General features: G+C 36.6%; 2 protein-coding genes and 1 long non-coding RNA gene across 17 annotated transcripts in view; 2 read left to right on the top strand and 1 right to left on the bottom strand.

The window, feature by feature from the left end:
* Positions 1-7798, top strand: part of DOP1A (DOP1 leucine zipper like protein A) — a 99254-nt gene extending 91456 nt beyond the window's left edge. For 9 of the 13 annotated variants that reach the window (XM_032275406.1, XM_032275403.1, XM_032275408.1 and 6 more), the window contains 3 exons: positions 2279-2408; positions 4131-4190; positions 7184-7798. In XM_032275406.1, the coding sequence (XP_032131297.1) occupies positions 2279-2408; positions 4131-4190; positions 7184-7489 (496 nt within the window). In that variant the 3' untranslated portion in view covers positions 7490-7798. Of the gene's footprint in view, positions 1-2278; positions 2409-4130; positions 4191-7183 lie in introns of those variants that run through there. The other 4 variants (XM_032275405.1, XM_032275404.1, XM_032275402.1 and 1 more) reach the window with 3 other exon arrangements.
* PGM3 (phosphoglucomutase 3) overlaps positions 4753-20478 on the bottom strand; it is a 29015-nt gene continuing 13289 nt past the window's right edge. Inside the window, exons 8-14 of one of the 3 annotated variants that reach the window (XM_032275412.1) lie at positions 19900-19983; positions 17222-17320; positions 15588-15698; positions 13501-13623; positions 12156-12329; positions 8572-8653; positions 4753-5871 (exon numbers count right to left, since the gene is read on the bottom strand). In XM_032275412.1, the coding sequence (XP_032131303.1) occupies positions 5681-5871; positions 8572-8653; positions 12156-12329; positions 13501-13623; positions 15588-15698; positions 17222-17320; positions 19900-19983 (864 nt within the window). In that variant the 3' untranslated portion in view covers positions 4753-5680. Of the gene's footprint in view, positions 5872-8232; positions 8654-12155; positions 12330-13500; positions 13624-15587; positions 15699-17221; positions 17321-19899; positions 19984-20478 lie in introns of those variants that run through there. The other 2 variants (XM_032275413.1, XM_032275411.1) reach the window with 2 other exon arrangements.
* LOC116549654 lies at positions 8653-17184 on the top strand. Its single transcript, XR_004267983.1, has 2 exons — positions 8653-8862; positions 15442-17184. It is a non-coding gene; the product is annotated as an uncharacterized LOC116549654 (long non-coding RNA).

Raw genomic sequence — 20478 nt, 5'->3', positions numbered from 1 at the left:
AATGGAAATAATAGGATGAAAAGTATACTAGAGCTTTTTCTCTTTTTTATTTGGACATGTTTCAAAATTTGTTGTTTCACAAGCTTTTCATTACACTTAATGGTAAGAACTAGAAATTACTTTTAAGAGTTAGTCTATTTCCTTTCTCTCTTCTACTTGAAAACCATATATATCTATGTTTTGATGAATTTCATTGGTTGGTATCTGTTACACAGATGTTACTCCTAAGGAAGTCCAGAAAAGAATACTAAACAGAATTGTAGGAAAATGACCAATATTAACCAAGATACTTCACAAAAGTGATAGAAACTATTCTGTGGTGCTTTTTGAGGGACATTAAATAGTATGCTCATGATACCGACTTTTTACCTTTCATGACAAGAACCAAAATGAGTTTATCCTCTTATCAAGATGTTACTACAAAAGGGAAGGAAACATACCATTCTATTAACTAGTTTATTAAAAACTTTTGTCTTGGCCGGGCGCAGTGGCTCAAGCCTGTAATCCCAGCACTTTGGGAGGCCGAGGCAGGTGGATCACGAGGTCAAGAGATCGAGACCATCCTGGTCAACATGGTGAAACCCCGTCTCTACTAAAAATACAAAAAATTAGCTGGGCATGGTGGCGCATGCCTGTAATCCCAGCTACTCAGGAGGCTGAGGCAGGAGAATTGCCTGAACCCAGGAGGTGGAGGTTATGGTGAGCCGAGATCATCGCGCCATTGCACTCCAGCCTGGGTAACATGAGTGAAACTCCATCTCAAAAAAAACAAAAAAACAAAAAACTTTTGTCTTTCTAAAAATAAAAACCTATAAAGTAGAAAATGTGAAGATTTTAATTATCTTGAAAGAGTAGTATCTTAGCATGATCCATATTTGGAAAGTTCAAAATATTTGATAAGTTTACTATATGTAAGTTTAAAAGTAGCCATGTAACTAAACGGTATTATAAAGTTTGAAAGATAGCAATGAATTGGCAAAAGATATTTTTAATGTATATGACACAAGTCTAAAATGCTTTATAAAAATAACCTGGTAGAAAAATGGGCCAATGAGCAACACAGTTAATAATTCATAGGATGGTTTCTAAACATAGGAAAAGCTGCTCAGTTGCTCTCCTGAGTTTCAATTAAAATTACAGATAACCATCAGAATAGTAAAGATCTGATAATGGCTTTCATTTTACATTTAGTAATAGAAGCATTCCTACTCTTGTTGGAAGTATACACTGATATTGTCCAACATTGTTCAGAGATTATATATATTTACCAAAATTTAAAAGATATTTTCTTTAAGCCTGTAATTCTGCTACATCGAAGGATTTATCCTGCCTCTATACTCTCAGATATGCATAAAAATAAGCATTATATAAGGGTATCCACTGTGGCACTTTTCTAAGTGCAAGAGACTGGACAATCTAGGAGATTGGCTGTGGTGTGTACTACTATGTTGCTGTTAAAAAGAATGAAGTTTTATATGATGCAGAATTATCTCCAAGATAATTAACATCAAATAAATTACATCAAAAATATCCTACATGTATGATTAAATAAAAACAGGCAGCAATCTTTTTTTTTTTTTTTAAAGGAGAGGGTTGGTTGTGTGAGTATGTACTCTTCTGGGCATAAACTCTCTGGAAGGACTTAGGAAGCTGACAACATTGATGGATCCTGTGTGGGGAGGGAGACTACCTTTCTTTGGTATGCCCTTTTATACTGTTTGAATTTTTCCCATGGTCAGATATTATTTAGTTATTAAAGACAAAAACAAAAATACAAATGTAAAAAAGTCCTACTTACAGTTTTCTTAAATTCATTCAGTTTTTTCACTCCTTTACTGTGCAGTTAGGGAACATTTGGCCAATTATATGTTGAAAAGTCAAGTCTGTCAGACTGTTACGTTACAGTACAAAGAGATAATAAGCTATATGAAAAAAATTTCCTTTTAAGGACTTTTTGCCTATTAGCTAATGAGAAAAGAAACATTTGTTGAGTACTTGATTTGTGCTCATGAAAAAAGTAATGATGAGAGTACTTGACAAGTTTTCATATCCTTTATTCCTTACAACCCTATGAGGTAGTTAATAGTATCTTTATTTACTGATTAAAGCTCAGAGAGTTGTTAAGAGACACCCAAAGTGACAAGGCTACAAGTGGCACAACTGGCATTTGGATTTTTATAAGCAGTGGGGTCGTGATCTTTCTACTACATTATGTGGCCTTATGTTAGATGGCATAAAGTCTGTCTTACTGATGCTGATGTCATTATTCTATACATAGGTACCGATGGGCCTTTATTCCAGAAGCCTCAGATGATTCAGGTTTGGAAGTCAGAAGGCAGGGTATGCATCAACGAGAATTTAAACCTTACGTGGTACGACTAGCAAAACTTCTTCGGAAAAGGGCAAAGGTATTGCATTTTTTTATGGTTGTTTTGTTTTACATTACTACATGTTGCATTAGTGAAGTATTTATTAAATACTTCATGGGAAACTGAGAACATTATCAAGTTCAGCTATTTTGAAAACAAGTCCCCCGTTTTGTGAATTAATGTCCATAAGACTCATATTTCTGGACATTAGAAAACATGTATTTTAAAGGAATATGTGGTTATCATTTTTTTAAAAAGAAGAAAAAGGAAGTCTTTTCTACATTAATAATATCTACCTTAAAATATTTTCCTCTCAGAAAATAACTTTGGAACTATACACATGAGTACTTAAGACTGTAATCCTGAACAGTGTTCATGTCAAAAACTTGAGAATATACTATATTCGTAGTGTTCATCTTAACACCATGATGAGAAACAGGAAAATACAGCTTGAGAAAAATGCAATACAGAAGGGATTTTTAGAACCTGTCAGAGTTGTTTCAACAGAACTAATCAATGGGTGAGAAAATTATACATTTTAAATTTGTAAAAATTGAGTCACATTTCATTAAAATTGAATGAGCTAGACGTCAGTCCGAACAAAGGAAATAATCATTAGCATTCATTCTGTTTGTATGAAATAAAATGTATATGCTAAAAATTCATTTTCCAAGTGTTCTTCACTTTCTGACATTAAGAAATGCATTTCTTATCCTGATCCAATACAGTTATATAACTGAATCTAAAGTTTCACAAAACCATTCTTGCCCTTAATATATGAGGTATTTTCCTTTTTGTAGTTCACAGTGATGATGCTGATTACAGATCTGAAGACACACCCAACCTGCAGTTTTTAAAACATTGCTAGAAATTAAACTGGCTCTACGACTCATTAATATAAAGCATCTTCTTAGAGAAATTATATAAGGTGAAAAGTAGGAATTTACTTAAAACATATAGCACTAAAAATTGTAGGAAAATAAAACTTGTAAAATATATTTATATTGTGTCTTACATACTTTTTATCTTCCCTAATCATGCTAATTTATTTCAAATCTTTGCCCAAGAACCTACCAGCAGTGACACTGGTATGCTCGCTATTGGGCCTTTGTTACTAAACCTTTTGTCAAATTTTCTTTTGCATTCAACAAATTTCAAAAACAAATTGTACAATTTAGGAGTGATCTTGGTTGTTTGGTGAGCTCTAGCTTGCAGTGTGTGCTTTGAGTGTTCAGATATTTTCCAGTATTCTGGAGTCCTTCTAATCAGGCAGCAGCTCTTAAAACTGAATTCCATAAACTATAGATACGGAATGGAAGAAAGTGATTAAAGAGGTTTTGCTGGAAGAAATTTACATGAGAAACTTGATTTAAATTCCCAGTTGCTTCTGTAGGGGATTAATAAAAGGACAGAGATGAGGATGAAAGCTGGGTCCTGAGTTTAGGATAGGACTTTGGTACTTTCACTTTGATATCTCAGAGTTTGGGCAAGTAATCATGACAGATCTAGAAGCAAATATGACCCTAGCCACATGTCCTTTGTTATACCTGCCTTTCATTAGTAATGAGAATTTTTATAAGACCCCTCTCCTTTATCTAAATAATAAAAATGACAGTCTTTTGCTCAAAATTTGTCCCACAGAATAAGAAAACTATTTGGATTGAAAGGCATCTTCTCATCCAAATCACTTTAAACAAGGTCTTCATGGCCAAGCATACTTTTCACTGGAACAAAGGCTGTTTCTCCTCTTTCCTTCCACAGGACAAGGAGGAGGACTTTAAGACAGTGGTTTTGGAGGGATTGGAGATGGCCAAGAATCAGGTGAGGGTGGCTGTTTCATGCTTGTGATATGGCAGTAAAAGTTGCCAAATATCGAGACATAAACCCAGGTCTGAATGTCAACAAATACAAGAGGTAAACAGGAAGGAAGTCTTTTTTCAAGTGTAGATTGGTGAAGTCCAAGGAGAAATCATTTGTATGGAAATATTTGACTTTAAATACTGAAATGATAGATATAGTTCTGATTAAGAGCATCAGAAGCTCTGAAATCAAGTGTATTATTCTTGTCAAGAGCTTAATAAAAGTCTTGTTAAAGGCTCATCTTGGTAAGAATATAAACAAAAGTTTTCCCGATAGTTCTCTATATAGAGGGTGTAAGGATATTATTCATTTTCCTTCAGGATAAAGTCATCTCTGTACACTATATTTGAATTGCAGTTTGATTTAGGGGATTACAGGCAGTATGGTACCAGTACTTGAGTAATAGTTGAAATGTGAAAGGCACAGGACTCTCATGGGTGCCAGTGTCAGTTAAGAAAGAAAGACAGTTTCATATATCCTATAATCTAGACTGGAAGTTAAATAATTACTAAGAAGCAAACAAGTGATAGCTATTGAGTTTTATGGTTTTTGACCAGAAACAGATAAAGTAGGTGATCTTTTCTTGGTTCACTCCTGGATTCTTCCATTTTAACGTAAATCTTTAGTTTGGTCCAAAAGTAACTGCGGTTTGGGACCTTGAATTTTAAATCATTATAACTAGGTTCAAACAAATCTTTATTAATCAAAATAGGAACCATTACAATCAACACATTTTTGCCAACGAGAAGTTTGTTTCTATAGCATAAAAGTCCATGCTTCCAAATTTGACGAATTCTTAGAATGCATTTACTGCATCCTCCTAGTTAGGGAAGCATTTTCCCTGCAGAAAGCTGTTGAGGTGCCTGAAGAAGTGGTAGTTGGTTGGCAAAAGGTCAGATGAATATAACAGATAAGGCAAAACTTTGTAGCCCAATTAGTTCAACTTTTGAAGTATTGGTTGTGTGATATGTGCTCCAGCACTGTCATGGAAAAGAATTTCTGTTGGCCAATGCTGGCTGCAGGCATTGCAGTTTTTGTTGCATCTTACTGATTTGCTGAGCATACTCATCAGATGTAATGGTTTGACTTGGATTCAGAAAGCTGTAGTGGACAGCAGACCACTAAACAATGACCATGACCATTTTTTGGTGCAAGTTGAGCTTTGGGCAGTGCTTTAGAGCTTCTCAGTCCAACCGCTGAGCTGGTCATTGTCAGTTGTATAAAATCCACCTTTTGTCGCAGGTCACGTCCAGTCACGAAATAATTTATTGTTGCACAGAATAGAGAGGATGACACTTCAAAACGGATTTTTTATTTTTCACTCAGCTCAGGAGGCACCCACTTACTGAGCTTTTTCGCCTTTCCAATTTGCTTCAAATGCTGAACGACCATAAAATGATCAGTGTTGAGTTCTTGCACAACTCTTGTAAGATGATCAGCTTTGATTGCTCTCAATTGATCATTGTCAATTGCTGATGGATGGCCACTGTGCTCGTCATCTTCAAGGCTCTAGTCTCCTTTGCAAAACTTCTTGAACTATCACTACATTGTATCAGAACTGTATGTCTGTTAGCAGTTCCTAGGCCAAATGCATTGTTGATGTTGCATGTTGTCTCTGCTGCACTATGACCAATTTTGAACTCTATGAAAATGACTCAAATTTGATTTTTGTCTAACATCATTTCTATAGTCTGAATATAAACATCAGTAAGTCATTAGCATAAAGTGAGAAATGCACTTAAAATGATGTATAACATAACCAAATTTACTTAAGAACATACTCCAACATAAAACGGCAAATTTCAACAATGCAAAAACCACAGTTTTACGTTGGCACCAACCTAGTATTTTCCTTTTTCAGGATTTTACTTTAACCAACAAGCTTGAGAGCACATAGAAGAAAATAAGCTGGATTTTGCATCTGCTTTACCCACTAGGAAACTAGTGATGATTAATTATTAGGTAAACAGTGAGTTTCTCAGCAACATCTGATCTTAGAAAGCAAACTCCATTTGTTAATAAGACAGATAATAATTCTGCTTCCTAAGTCTTCATGATTTCTTCCTTCTGTCTAGTTCACTGCTTATTTTCATTATCCTTAGTGTGGTGTTGTATCTGTGATTCTGCCCAAGTTCAACCAACCTCAGTTGTGTCTTCTCTAGACAGAATGATGTTTGTGGCTGTTTGTGTAATTCAGGTGGCTTCTTAAACTAGCCTCTTAATACACAAATTATTTGTTTATATTTAGTTGACAGAGTTTTCATATACCTTCTCATAGACTGTCCCATTTTATAAGTGAGGAACCTTTGTGTATCAGGGATGTCACAAGTATGGCAGAGTCAGTACACTAACCCAATCACTTTGACTCCAGGTCCAGCTTTCCTCCCTGTGTTGTTGAGCACAACCCAGAAGGCAAAAGCAGTGTCTCTCCTGAGGGATCCCTTCCTTTCTCTGTGATGCAGTACTGACAGTAATTATTCACTCTGGACACTGCTACCATCAAAGCAAATTTAGGCCATTTGGATAAATGGGAATTAACTAATTATAATAAAAGGGGATGTATAAAGCTCTTCATTCCTTTTTTCTGTAGTCTTTTTGTGACCTAGTCCGTGGTTACAAAAATCAGTGAGAGTTCAGAAACCTGGGAGCTTTTTAAGTAAATACAAAGCACGACATACAACTTTTTTGTTTGACTCTAGTCCTGTTCAAAGCTATTTCTGTTAACTAAGCTTATCTGTCCATTCTAGTTGGGAACTATTACTACAGTGTTAGACTGCTCCATATAAAACTAATGGATGGCACTAAAAGGTCTCAGAAGCACCAAGGGTTTTGATAAGGTCAGGAGTAGAAACTTAATGTCATTTGTATTCATTCCTTGACCAACTGCCAATGCTTATATCTTTTATTCTCACACAACACATTGTTAATACCAATTCACTTTTTGTTTTCTGCAGAAAAATCCAGAAGAAGACAACTCAGGAAGGACGTTGGGTTGGGAGCCAGGGCACTTGCTGCTCACCATCTGCACCGTGCGCAGCATGGAGCAGCTTCTGCCATTCTTCAATGTGCTCAGTCAAGTCTTCAACAGCAAAGTCACAAGCCGATGTGGAGGACACTCAGGAAGTCCCATCCTCTACTCAAATGCCTTCCCTAATAAGGACATGAAACTGGAGAACCACAAACCATGTTCCAGCAAAGCCAGGCAAAAAATAGAAGAGATGGTAGAAAAAGATTTTCTGGAAGGGATGATAAAAACTTGAGCACCATTGGTGATTCCATTTAGCTTACATGTAAATGTAATTATTTAAAACAAACACACTGCTCTGAGTTGTATAGTTTTTCTTTTTTTTTTTTTTTTTTTGTATGTAACAAAACACATTTCAGGTTGTATTTAATTTAAATATTTGTAAATAAGAGCAAATGTCCGAGCGTGGCCTGAATCAAGTTTAAATATTGTTGGCTCATATTGATTATGGTGCCTAAGAGAGCTATATATACACATGTAAAGTCCATTGTTTTTATTGTCCTGAGTTGTCTTAAACCTGCAAAATATACACTATACATTTTTTTCCAATGGTTTCAGGCTTGGTTTAATGTAAGATTGGTGGGGGATTTTTCTCTTTCTTTCCATTATTAACAGTGTTCTGATATCAGAGTGGTGTCCCTCCTCCATCAGAGGCTGGGAAATGTATTACAATTAGTTTTTCTCCCACATACCTTCACCAAGAGCAGTGAAGAATAACTGAAGGCTGGACCATGCATCCTTCTAAGTATTGCACGAGCACCTCCACCTCAGTATGTAGGGAGAATGGACAACCTCCTCCCTATTCACACCTCTGAGTTCCTGATGGCATTAGTCATATAGGTAAGTCATCTAATAATCTTTAAGACTCTGCAATGGAAAAACATAACTGGTTATAAGTGTTCTCCACCCTCTCCATTTGTATCACAATGGGGAATGCTGTAAAACATCATCTTGCTCATATGATGGCAATGGCAAAGATGCACAAAGACTTGATAACAAGATTTAATTTTCCAGTAGCCTGCATGAGTTGTTCCCACATAAAACTGTATGGTTAGTGATTGAATTGTATACTTAAACCCAATATTTTACATTGGTGAGAATCAAATGAGAGGTATATTTCTTTAATAAGTATAAGGCTTACCTATTTATAAAGAATTATTCTGGTAGTGTTTTAACAATCAGACCTAGAGACAATATAGTAGGGGTGCATTGTAAACAGTATGATAAATCTCTTAGTATTGCCATTATTATTGACTGCTTTGTAAAGACTTTAAAAAAGTCCAGTTTATCAGGATTATGAAAATCATCTTCAGAAACCTGGTTGGGGTCTTTCTCCAATTCCTCCAGCCAGCTGAAATACTGCCAAGCTCACTTCACATGCAAGGTGATCTGCACTTTCCTGCAAATTACATTAAAAGAGATTAGATGAGAAGGCCATAGCATGTCTAACGTGCAAGACCATGTTACTTGGACCTCTGGGGGAGAGAGGGGTGATTCTTGATTTTGCTTCATTAACAAATTGTAATGAGAATCTTTTTTCATCTTTCAGTAACAAATTCCAAGTCCTTTAAAAAAAAATGGAAAACAGGCCAAATTCTTCCAAATAAGGTAAGTTTTTAATTAATTCATATCATAAAAATAGCTATCATTCCAAAACTGAAAAATTCAATAACACCTTAGTCCACAATTGGCCTAACAGTAACTTGTTACTGCCTCAGTTGCCATTATCCTCATCCCACATGGATATTCATTCAACTCTGAAATGGCTTAAGCTTCTTTAAGAAAGCTGCCAGGCCCAGATGGGTTCACAGCCGAATTTTACCAGACATACAAAGAGGAGCTGGTTCTATTCCTTCTAAAACTATATCAAACAATACAAAAGGAGGGAATCCTCCCTAACTCATTTTATGAGACCAACATCATCCTGATACCAAAACCAGGCAGAGATTCAACTAAAAAAGAAAACTTCGGGCCAATATCCATGATGAACATCGACCCAGAAATCTTCAATAAATACTGGCAAACTGATTGCAACAGCACATCAAGCAGCTTATCCACCATGATCAAGTAGCCTTGATTCCAGGGATGCAAGGCTGGTTCAACCTATGCAAATCCATAAACGTAATCCATCACATAAACAGAACCAAAGACAAAAACCACATGATTATCTCAATAGATGCCGAGAAGGCCTTCGACAAAATTCAACAGCCCTTCATGTTAAAACTCTCAATAAACTAGGTATTGATGGAACGTATCATAAAATGATAAAAGCCATTTATGACAAACCTACAGCCAATATCATAATGAATGGGCAAAAGCTGGAAGAATTCCCTTTGAAATCAGGCACTAGACAAGGATGCCCTCTCTCACCACTCCTATTCAATATAGTATTGGAAGTTCTAACCAGAGCAGTCAGGCAAGAAAAAGAAAGGGTATTCAAATAGGAAAGGAGGAAGTCAAACTGTCTCTATTCGGAGACGACATGATTGTGTATCTAGAAGACCCCATCGTCTCAGCCCAAAATATTTTCAAACTGATAGCAACTTCAGCAAAGTCTCAGGATACAAAATCAATGTGCAGAAATTGCAAGCATTCCTATAAACCAATAGTTTATACTATCAAGAGCGAACACCCATTCACAATTGCTACAAAGAGAATAAAGTACCTAGGAATACAACTAACAGGATGTTTAAAGGACCTCTTCAAGGAGAACTACAAACCACTGCTCAAGGAAATAAGAGACGACACAAACAGATGGAAAAACATTCCATGCTTATGGTTGGGAAGAATCAACATTGTGACAATGGCCATACTGCCCAAAGTAATTTATAGATTCAGCACTATCTCCATCAAGCTACCAATGACTTTCTTCACAGTACTGGAAAAAACCACTTTAAACTTCATATGGAATGAAAAAAGCCTGCATAGCCAAGACAATCCTAAGCAAAAAGCATAAATCCTGAGGCATCACACTGCCTGACTTCAAAGTATAGTACAAAGCTACAGTAATCAAAAGAGCATGGTACTGGTACCCAAACAGGGACACAGACCAATGGAACAGAACAGAGGCCCCAGAAGCCACACCCCACATCTACAACCATCTGATCTTTGACAAACCTGACAAAAACAAGCAATGGGGAAAGGACTCCATGTTTAATAAATGGTGTTGGGAAAACTGGCTAGCAATGTGCAGAAAGCAGAAACTGGACCCCTTCCTGACACCTTACACTAAAATTAACTCCAGATGGATTAAAGACTTAAACATAAGACCTAACACCAGAAAAACACTAGAAGAAAATTTAGGCAAAACCATTCAGGACATAGGCATAGGCAAGGACTTAATGACTAAAATACCAAAAGCAATGGCAACAAGCCAAGACAGACAAATAGGATCTAACTAAAATTCAGAGCTTCTGTACAGCAAAAGAAACCATGATTACAGTGAACTGGCAACCAACAGAATGGGAAAAAATTTTTGTAATCTACAAAGAACTAAAGCAGATTTACAAGAAAAAAAACCCATTCAAAAGTGTGCAAAGGATATGACCAGACACTTTTCAAAAGAAGACATATATGAGGCCAACAAACATATGAAAAAATGCACATCATCACTGATTATTAGAGAAATGCAAATCAAAACCACATTGAGATACAATCTCATGCCAGTTAGAATGGTGATCATTACAAAATCTGGAGACAACAGATGCTGGAGAGGATGTGGAGAAATAGGAACACTCCTACACAGTTGGTAGGAGTGCAAATTAGTTCAACCATTGTAGAAGACGGTGTGGCGATTTCGCAAGGAGCTAGAAATAGAAATTCCATTTGACCCAGCAATCCCATTACTGGGTATATATCCAAAGGATTATAAATCGTTCTACTATAAAGACACATGCACATGTATGTTCATTGCAGCCCTGTGTATAATAGCAAAGACCTGGAACCAACCCAAATGCCCATCAATGATAGACTGGACAAAGACAATGTGGTACATATACACCATGGAATACTGTGCAGCCATAAAAAACGATGAGTTTGTGTCCTTTGTAGGGACTTGGATGAATCTGGAAGCCATCATTCTCAGCAAACTGACACAAGAACAGAAAGCCAAACACATGTTCTCACTCACAGGTGGGTGTTGAACAATAAGAAAATGTGGACTCAGGGAGAGGAGCATCACACACTGGGGGCAGTTGTGGGGGGTAGGGGAGGGTGGAGAGGGATAACATGGGGAGAAATGCTGGCTATAGCATACACCTAAAGTAAAATAAATAAATAAAATAAAAAGTGAAAAAAAAAAGCTGCCTGGTCATGTATAAATTACTTGGAAATGTCTCCTTCTGAGTCCCTATTCAGTGCACTTACTGTACTCTGCCCTAGCTTTGCAGACACTTTAAAGAGTATGTGAAGTGGGCAAGTAATAAAAACCCAGATGACAAGTCTTGACCCCTATCAGGAAAACAGTGGCACAGAGTTAGGGTGTTCATTTTTAAAGGAAATATTTTGTAAAACAAATCAAGAATCCAGAATGCTATCAGTTGACTTAAAAATGAACTACAAAGTTGGCTGTTTTCATAACATCACAAGATTATATTTTTAAAAGAAGAGAAAAGGATCATCTACCTACCTTATAAAGCAACTGTTATTCCTGCCAGTTAAAAATATGACACTTTCAGGAAGACTAGAATAAGTCAAAAATATTTGGGGAAATAAACTAAGTGGGTCTAATTTTGTTCAACTATATATTTACTGAAAATAATTTTGTAGTCTTAATGTGAACCTAAAAGGCTCAACAAAGTAAAGCCTTAATCATCACAGGGAGATTCTAAACACTATTAAAATAGTTTGCCTCCCCATCACCTAATATTAGGCTCTTTTTCAATAGAACTATCCTAGCTTACTTGTGAGTCTGCTTCTGCATATACTCGGACGACATCTTCTGTACCAGAAGGCCGGACAAAAGCTCGGGAAAGCTTGTACTTCTTCACCAGGTCATTGATTGTCTCCTGTAATCCTGGGGGTGTAACTGCTTGTCTTTCAGCATTGGTAGTGCTAATAACTCTTCTGTCTGCAACCTAAGTGCAAGCATTTCATATTTGTTACTAGATTCCACTTTTTTTCAGAACCTTAACCTGTTAAATTCTACCAAAATATTTTCACAGTAATAGACCTACAATTCAATTTATTGTACCACAAAATACAACACTGAGATAGTAAAGTATCAGACTAAATATAAAATTACAATAAAACTTCATAAGTGATTTCTCCAAGGTCAGGGTAACTAATTTCAACATCTGTACAACTTTTCTCTTCTTCTTCAGTCTATAAAGAATTACCTTTAGCAAAAAAGTATTTCCACAGACGCTTGGAGTTACCACTAAGATAATGGCCAGTAAATATAGTATGACCTTAAGTACCATTATCACACATAAAAACAAGGTAAGTGGCCCCTTATATAAGACTGATGGGAATCTCTTAACTATGCCAAAAATAATCTGAACAATCAACAGCCATTTCTGGCTTTCACAAATTCTGTTGCTGTATAAACTGGCATAAACATGTACAGAAATCAGTTAGCAATTTATCTGAATTATCTCCCTCAGGAAGTACTCTGTGAACTAAACATAATGCAGAGGAAGTACTTTCACTTGAAATAACAGGGTATCTGAATTTTGCTTCAAAATAATGTTGGGGCCAGGCACAGTGGCTCACACCGGTAATCCTAGCCTTTTGGGAGGCCCAGGGAGAAGGATCACTTGAGCTCAAGAGTTTGAGATCAGCCTGGGCAACATCATGAGACCTTGTCTCTAAATAAAATATACAAAAGAATATTGGGTGGGGGTATGGTGAATGTATAGGGCAATAACTGAAATCTGTTGAAGCTGGGTACATAAAAGTTCACTGTTTTGTTTCTCTACATGTATATCTATTTTTAATTTTCCATAATAAAATCTTCTTTTAAAAGTGATGCAGTCTTTCATAGTATTATGTAATAAAGTTAGAAACCAAATACTTCTCACACAACAGAATGGTTAAGTAAACGAACTTACTCTATAAATTTTTTTTAAGCTATAAGAGGATACAGTTAGCCATCACAAGGCCTTATTTTCTACGTATTATGTGTTAATGTATAGAATGACGTATACTTAGGAAACATTTGTCAGCCAGATATAGTAAGAATTGGGATAATAGGTTTTACTTAGCTAATATTCAGAGAAGTTATTTTACAGTTTGTTTCTCTCACACCTGAACTTTAAGTTGTCTGTTTGGAAGATCTGTATAAAGAGCATCCCACTGTTGTACAGTCAAGCCCTTCAGAGCCAAGATTGCCTCAATCACCAGCATGTCAGAAATCGCATCACCAGCTGCCTGCAAAATGGAGAAACAAAGAAACCACTTAACACAAGCAAATCTTGGAAACTGTTGTTTTGTCTTAGAAAACCAATCAATCACAGTACGTGTTGAACATCATGAATCTGAAACATTTTAAGCACCAAAATAACATCACAAGTGAAAAATTCCACACCTGGCCGCCTATGACAGGTCTGTCAAAATGCAGGTACACAACTGCCAGGTATGGTGGCATAAACCCACAGTCCCTGCTACTCAAGAGGCTGAGATGGGATGATTACTTGAAGCTAGGAGTTTGAGACTGCAGTGTGCTGTGATAGTGACTGTGAATAGCCAGTGCACTCCAGCCTGGCAACATAGTAAGACCCTGTCTCTTAATAAAAAACAAATGTACTCCAGTTCAAAACCAGCCTGGCCAAAATGGTAAAACTCCACCTCTTAAAAATACAAAAAAAAAATTAGCCAGGTGTGGTGATAGGCACCTGTAATCCCAGCTACTCGGGAGGCTGAGCAGAAGACTGGCTTCAGCCTGGGAGGCAGAGATTGCAGTGAGCTAAGACTGCGCCACTGCACTCCAGCCGGGGCAACAGAGCAAGACTCCAACTCAAAAAAAAAAAATAATAATAATAATAATAATGGCAGGCCCACAGTTTATTCAGCATCCCCAAGAGAAGACGACCCTCTCAACTTCCTTCAGCTATGACATATCCTTTCCATGCATGCCAGATATGTATCGTATTTTTTACTGTTAAATACTTGTGAGTAAGTGTTAAAAAAAAATAAGTTTATTGATAGCATATAAAATTCAGTCAGGAATGATGCTAATGCCAAACCACCACAGATTGTCCAATGGGTGGCCGAGAGTGACACCTTTGCTTTCTCATGGTTCAGCAGACATGTTTTATGCACAAAATGTACAGTATTCTATGAAATCACCTTTAAGCTTATGTAATATATATGAAACAAAGAATTTAGTGTTTAGACTTGAGTGCCATACCCAAGATGTCACATTATATATATGCAGATATCCCAAAATCCAGTGAATCTGGAATTTGAAACACTTCCAGTCCCAAGCATTTTGGAAGGATACTCACCCTGTATACTGTGCTTTCTCACATGCAGCATGATTAACTGAAGTGTTTTTGTGGACGGATGAATATGAATAATGAGGTAAAAATCTCCATGGAAGACAATGAAAGGTATACAAAGAATACTGAAAGTAGCTCTTGAGAAATTTGCCTTTAGTACTCCTTATCTATGAAATGAAGTTAGACTGGATAACTCTAAGGCTCAGCCTAATATTCCATCATTCATTTTTCTTTATAATTAATCCCTTTTGAGATATTACCCCACAACAATGGATAGCATCATGGTAAAATGGAGAAACATGAGCTTTGGTGTAAAAGACATAACTGAAGACAGACCTCATTTTTTACCCTATAGTAACTCTCTCAGCCCTTGTTTCTTCACTTATAAAATGGGAATTACAGTAACACCTCTCCCAGTGTTACTGCAAGGATTACACAATAAGGTATATAAAGTATCCAATGTGTGCAAGACACTCATGACTGAATCACTTTCCTCCATCCTGAGTATCGAACGACACTCCAACCCCAATTTATCTAACCCACATATATGTCCTTTGTCAATGAGACAGCCAGTTATTTTTTACTGAATTTCCTCGAGGTTTGGTTAAAAAAAATTAATAATATGTATGTATACACTCAGTAGCTGGATCTGTGATCCTAGGTAGAAGCTACCCAATATACTTATTTTTCCATCATAAGATGTAGGGGAAGGGAAGCATATTAAAAATGTTCTGTCATTCCATTTCAGTATAAATCTCAACTGAATATAAGCACTATTGCAAGGAAGCCACCAGGATGTCTCCACATTAATTTTGTATGCAGCCACACTCTGTTCTGTCCATCTTCTGAATAATGTAAAGGTAACCAAGAGTCCCCTGCCCCATCAGTTCTTACCTGGTTAAACAAGTCAATAATGTTTTCAAGCATCTTAGCAGCTTTTCTTTTCTTTTCCTCCAGTTGTTCTGATTGTTTTATCTTCATTTCAACAGCTGTACTAAACAATGCCTGCAGCAAAAGCATACAAAATCATTCTCAAAACACTATCCAAGTCCTAATCATAAGTTCTATTATTCTACCCAGCCCACTTTTCCGTCTTAGTCAATCTGGAGAAAATGAGGGGAAAAATACTGGGAGCCTTAAAATGTATGAAATTAATGTAAGATCACATGAGAACCCAAAGATAGTACCAGGGAAAAAAATTTTATTGTGGATTATATAACTGGTAATAAAAATTTAAACGTGATTACAAAGAAAATACCACCGTGACAAGAGGTGAACACACACAATGAGTTCAGGTTTTCCCTTCAACCAGCTAAATCATTTCTGTGCAACCAGGTTACTTAGAGCCTGTCTGTATTCTTTTTACTTTGAAGGATATAATTCACTGCAGCTAATACAGTTTTATTCTAAAACTTAAAGGTATGAGCTAGGCAAAATTAGAGAGTTCACAATATTTATCAAAATATGGCGAATAGTGCCATGGATACTTATTACAATATATAATATAGATGCTTCTCAAGAGTCTCATCTCATTTGGAAACACCCATCTTTTTTTTTTTACTGCCTTCAAGAGGCCTAAAACTAAGCAAGATTAGCATACTATGCTCAACTACTTGATAAAATACATTTTTCTTGATAAAATAAGGCACAGGCTAGTCACTTATTTTTGTAAAGTTTTACTGGAACACAACCACACCCATTAATTTAAGCTAGATCAGCAGAGTTGAGCAGCTGCATCAGAGACCTTATGGCCTGAAAAATCCAAAAATATTTACTGTCTACCTTTTAAAAAATAATTTACCAACTTCTTCTACTAGATCACTGAAGTTATATCTTAATAGCATTTTGTAGGAACTTATTTTTCCCCTTTTTATATTTATGCCCTCCAAAAGCCAGTTTTAAATTGAGGAAAATTATTTAGCTTACACTCAAATGTAAGCCACCTCAAGTGCATTCGTTAAATGAGGTCAGTATAAAAACATTTTTAAAATATTCTGAACATTATGAATCTACTAAGAACTACTTAACTATACACTTTAAAGTATAATTTTATGTAAAATGTGAATTTTACATTATATAAGTTGAAACGTTTTTCAAATACTGTCTGCTAAGAAAGCCATTAAAAAATTTCATATGCCTATCACTAGTTACCTTAAATTGATTTTCACTTCTTTTTATTAATTATCAACTTTCCAACACTTTGCAATTCACCATAGCTACTGAATTTTTCTTTTCCCCTCCTATGGCCAGTTGGAAAATGCAGACAAAATGCTTATAAGAAAATTAAGAACTGCAAATTTTAAACTATTCAAAACACCTTAGTATATCTCTTCACATTCAAAGAAGAATCATTATAATCTAACAGAGAATCACAGTTTTATAACACATCAATATATAAGATAACAGAATCTTTTTGTCACATCCAATTATTTCAACAAAGTACGGTATTACCTATTATGTCCCAGATACGGAAGTCTCATCATAAAAAAAAGTGCCAGCTAAGGTCAACTGTAATCAAGAGAACTTACAGTGCCATGCCCGTTTGCTTCAAAATAAACTCCAATGTCAAACTCTTGAGCCTTGTGGTGCAAATGTTTTACACCAGTCTTAGTGCAATAGACAGGTACCTATAACACATGCATTTAAAGAAATACAGCAATTACTCAGATGTCAAATGTTTCTTGCATACCTAGTACCCAGAGATACAAGGGGAAACAAAACATACTGGAGCCGAGTCTACTGAGGAAGATGATTAAGCATTAAAACACAAAATGGTATGTATACAATAGAAGCGCGAACGTACTCCAGAAGCTTGCAACCAAGGGTAAAGCACGGTGAGAGAGATGAGGGTCTCCTTATAAGACACGAAAGATTACAGTGGGGGTGTGACATGACCTAACTGTTTCAAAAAGCTGAGTTTAGCTACAGTGTAGAGAACAGCTTAGAGTAGGGTTCTGCAAGCTTTTTCTGTAACAGGCCAGACAGTAAATATTTTAGGCTTTGCAGGCCATATGGTTTCTGTCACAATTACTCTGCCATTATAGTGCAAAAGGAGCCACAGACCACACACATAAAAACAAATGAACATAGATCTATAATAAAACTTTGTTTACAAATAGTGGCAAGTTCAATTAGAAGGTTAAGAAATGGAATCAGGAGGCTTCTAGTACTAATCCCAGTAAGAAATAGTGGCTGGATCGGCCACAGTGAATAGGGAAAGTCATGGATGGATGGATGGATCTGAGAGAGCTTTAAGAATGGTTAAGAAAAGATAGGAGCAAAACTGCAAAAGAAAGATTGGCATTAGATTGGATGTAGGAGACCTCAGGAATGGCAAGGGCTGAAATATTTCACCTGGAAGACTGAGTTGAGAATGAACAGTTTCTTAAACTAGGTTGTTTTATCTATAATAAATTTTTAAGACAGAAAATGAAAAAACTAAACCCAAGTGCTGTGAAATAACCTAATCCCTGTGAAAGGGAGGCAAATAGGCCCCAGATGGAGTCCCTTGAATGAGTTTATTATAACCATGTATTAAAATCAGGTCACAAACTAGCAGCCTCAAGATCTATTTCCTTTTGTCCAGCCACTGTTTCTTTTAAAAAAAAGTAGAAAATTCACATGAAAATTCAGATTTCATGCTTCTCTTGAATAATCTGCCTACATTTAACATCAGCTAGCACAACTTCCCTGTTTTTAAACACCTGCCGCCCTCATTTACTTTTCCTGTCCAAATCCTGCTTTCTAGAGAATGGAAAGGTAACTAGAGCAAGTATAAATGCCAGAACTTGAACCAAAATACAAAAAAGTTGGAAAAACGTTATATTCGTTAATGAGAAAAAGAGTAAAGGCAAATGGGCTTCCAGTTTTATCCGTTAACCCTGGTAACTCTCTGAACAAGCAGTGTGGTGCCCGAGGGTGGTCATCTGATGGACACCACGGAAATAATTAGAATCTTCCACCACCCCGGAAAATCTCCAAAAAACATAAAGGCAAGAAACAGTTCTATTACTGAGTATTAAGCCAAACTGATGTTCAATCACAGGCGAATTTGCCAAGAGATAGCAAAGATAAACACTCACCTTTTAATACAGCCAAGCAGATACATTCCAGTCCAATTTTCTAAGATAAAAGATGACTAATGACAAAAATTCTCTCCTTGACCAAACTTTAGTCAGGCTTAGGTGAGCCTGATTAGGCCTTGTCCTCATGTCTTCCAATAGTCTGATTTTAGTAAGAGTCATGGTAAGTGAGCTTAGCCAGAATCCCTCATCCTAATGTATGACCAGTCTTGACATCTGATCTGAGTTCTCATTCTCCACCGTCCCCCAGGTAATATGTGACCGACCATCTTGGCCTACCTTTAGCAAAAGTCCTGTTAGGTCGGTTTAGCCAAAATACCACCCACTTACCCTCGTTTCATCTCAGCAATTTTTCACACACTGACCAATACCCCACGCCACACAACACCCTGCTCCCTGGCTATAAAACCCCACTTCTCCTTACTTCATTTGGAGTTGACCCCAATCTCTCTCCTACCACTGTAAAACTCCATCACATTAGTCCCTGTACCTATCACATAGTCCTGAATCAAGTATGCCTCACCATTTTAACAAATGTCATGAATTATTTTTTAACACTAGCCCTCAAATAGGAAAACCTGACACCACCATTTGTCACACACATGGCTTATCCTACACTTACCTGGAAATAGGGACAACCACCTGTGTTAACTGCCTCTCTCTGAGGGAGGAATAAAACTTTTCGTACCTCTGTGACAGGCAGATAGTTACAAATTGGAGCCAGACACCTAAGTTTAAACTCTCATGAGACAGGGAGACAGGGGAGCTATCTTCCTTGATGTTTATACTTGAAATTGGTGATTCTCAGCCCTTAAAAAAAAGTATTCCTGAGCTATAAAACTGGCTTATTAGGCCTTTAAAAAGATTTATATTCATTACAAAGGGGCAGAGAAATAATTCACCAGTTTTGTAAAGGAAAACTCCCAAGAAAAGGAAGGAAGGAAGTCTTCCTTTTTTCGTCAAGGACAACTAAATCTTTTATTTTTTATTTCTCTTTACCCTTACATGAACAGCAGCTCAGCTTCAGGCACTACAACATAACCACTTTTATGAGGGCAGTATCTTCCTCACAGAAACATCTTACAATGTTAAGAAACTATCAGAAAACAAAAACGGTTCAATACCTTCATAACTTCTTCAAGATACCGTGTTGAACTTCCATTTGCGTATGCAGTTTGTACAACACCAATATTCAAACTTTCTCCAATCTAGACAAAAACAATGTTACTTGCCATCAAAAGTATGGTGTACAAAAACATATGAGAGTTCTAAATGCTAACAAAATTATCAGCTAGTTCAATTGTTCCTTAGTTTATGCAATAAATGTCTGACTGAAAATTTACATGTATACCAGAAAAAAGGCCTAAAATACTTTTGAGCACTACTTAAATTCTATGAGAAATCCTCTTTTAAGAGGCCTGTATCTCCTGATCTTTACCTCTCTAATGTTTTAAATAAAGTATCTGGCCAGATGCGGTGGTTCATGCCTGTAAACCCCAACATTTTGGGAGGCCGAGGTGGATGGATCACCTGAGGTCAAGAGTCTGAGACCAGCTTGGCCAAGATGGTGAAATCCCATCTCTACTGAAAATACAAAAAAACAGTCATGGTGGCATCCACCTGTAACCTCAGCTACTTGGGAGGCAGAGACAGGAGAGCTGCTTGAGCTCAGGAGGCAGACGCTGCAGTGAGCCAAGATTGTG

The sequence above is a fragment of the Sapajus apella genome, unplaced genomic scaffold, assembly GCF_009761245.1.
Source record: "Sapajus apella isolate SASKATOON/1434 unplaced genomic scaffold, GSC_monkey_1.0 scaffold6, whole genome shotgun sequence".
In the NCBI taxonomy this organism is placed as follows: Eukaryota; Metazoa; Chordata; class Mammalia; order Primates; family Cebidae; genus Sapajus; species Sapajus apella.
Note: the sequence above shows the minus strand (reverse complement) of the source record. Positions and strands in the feature narration are given on the sequence as shown.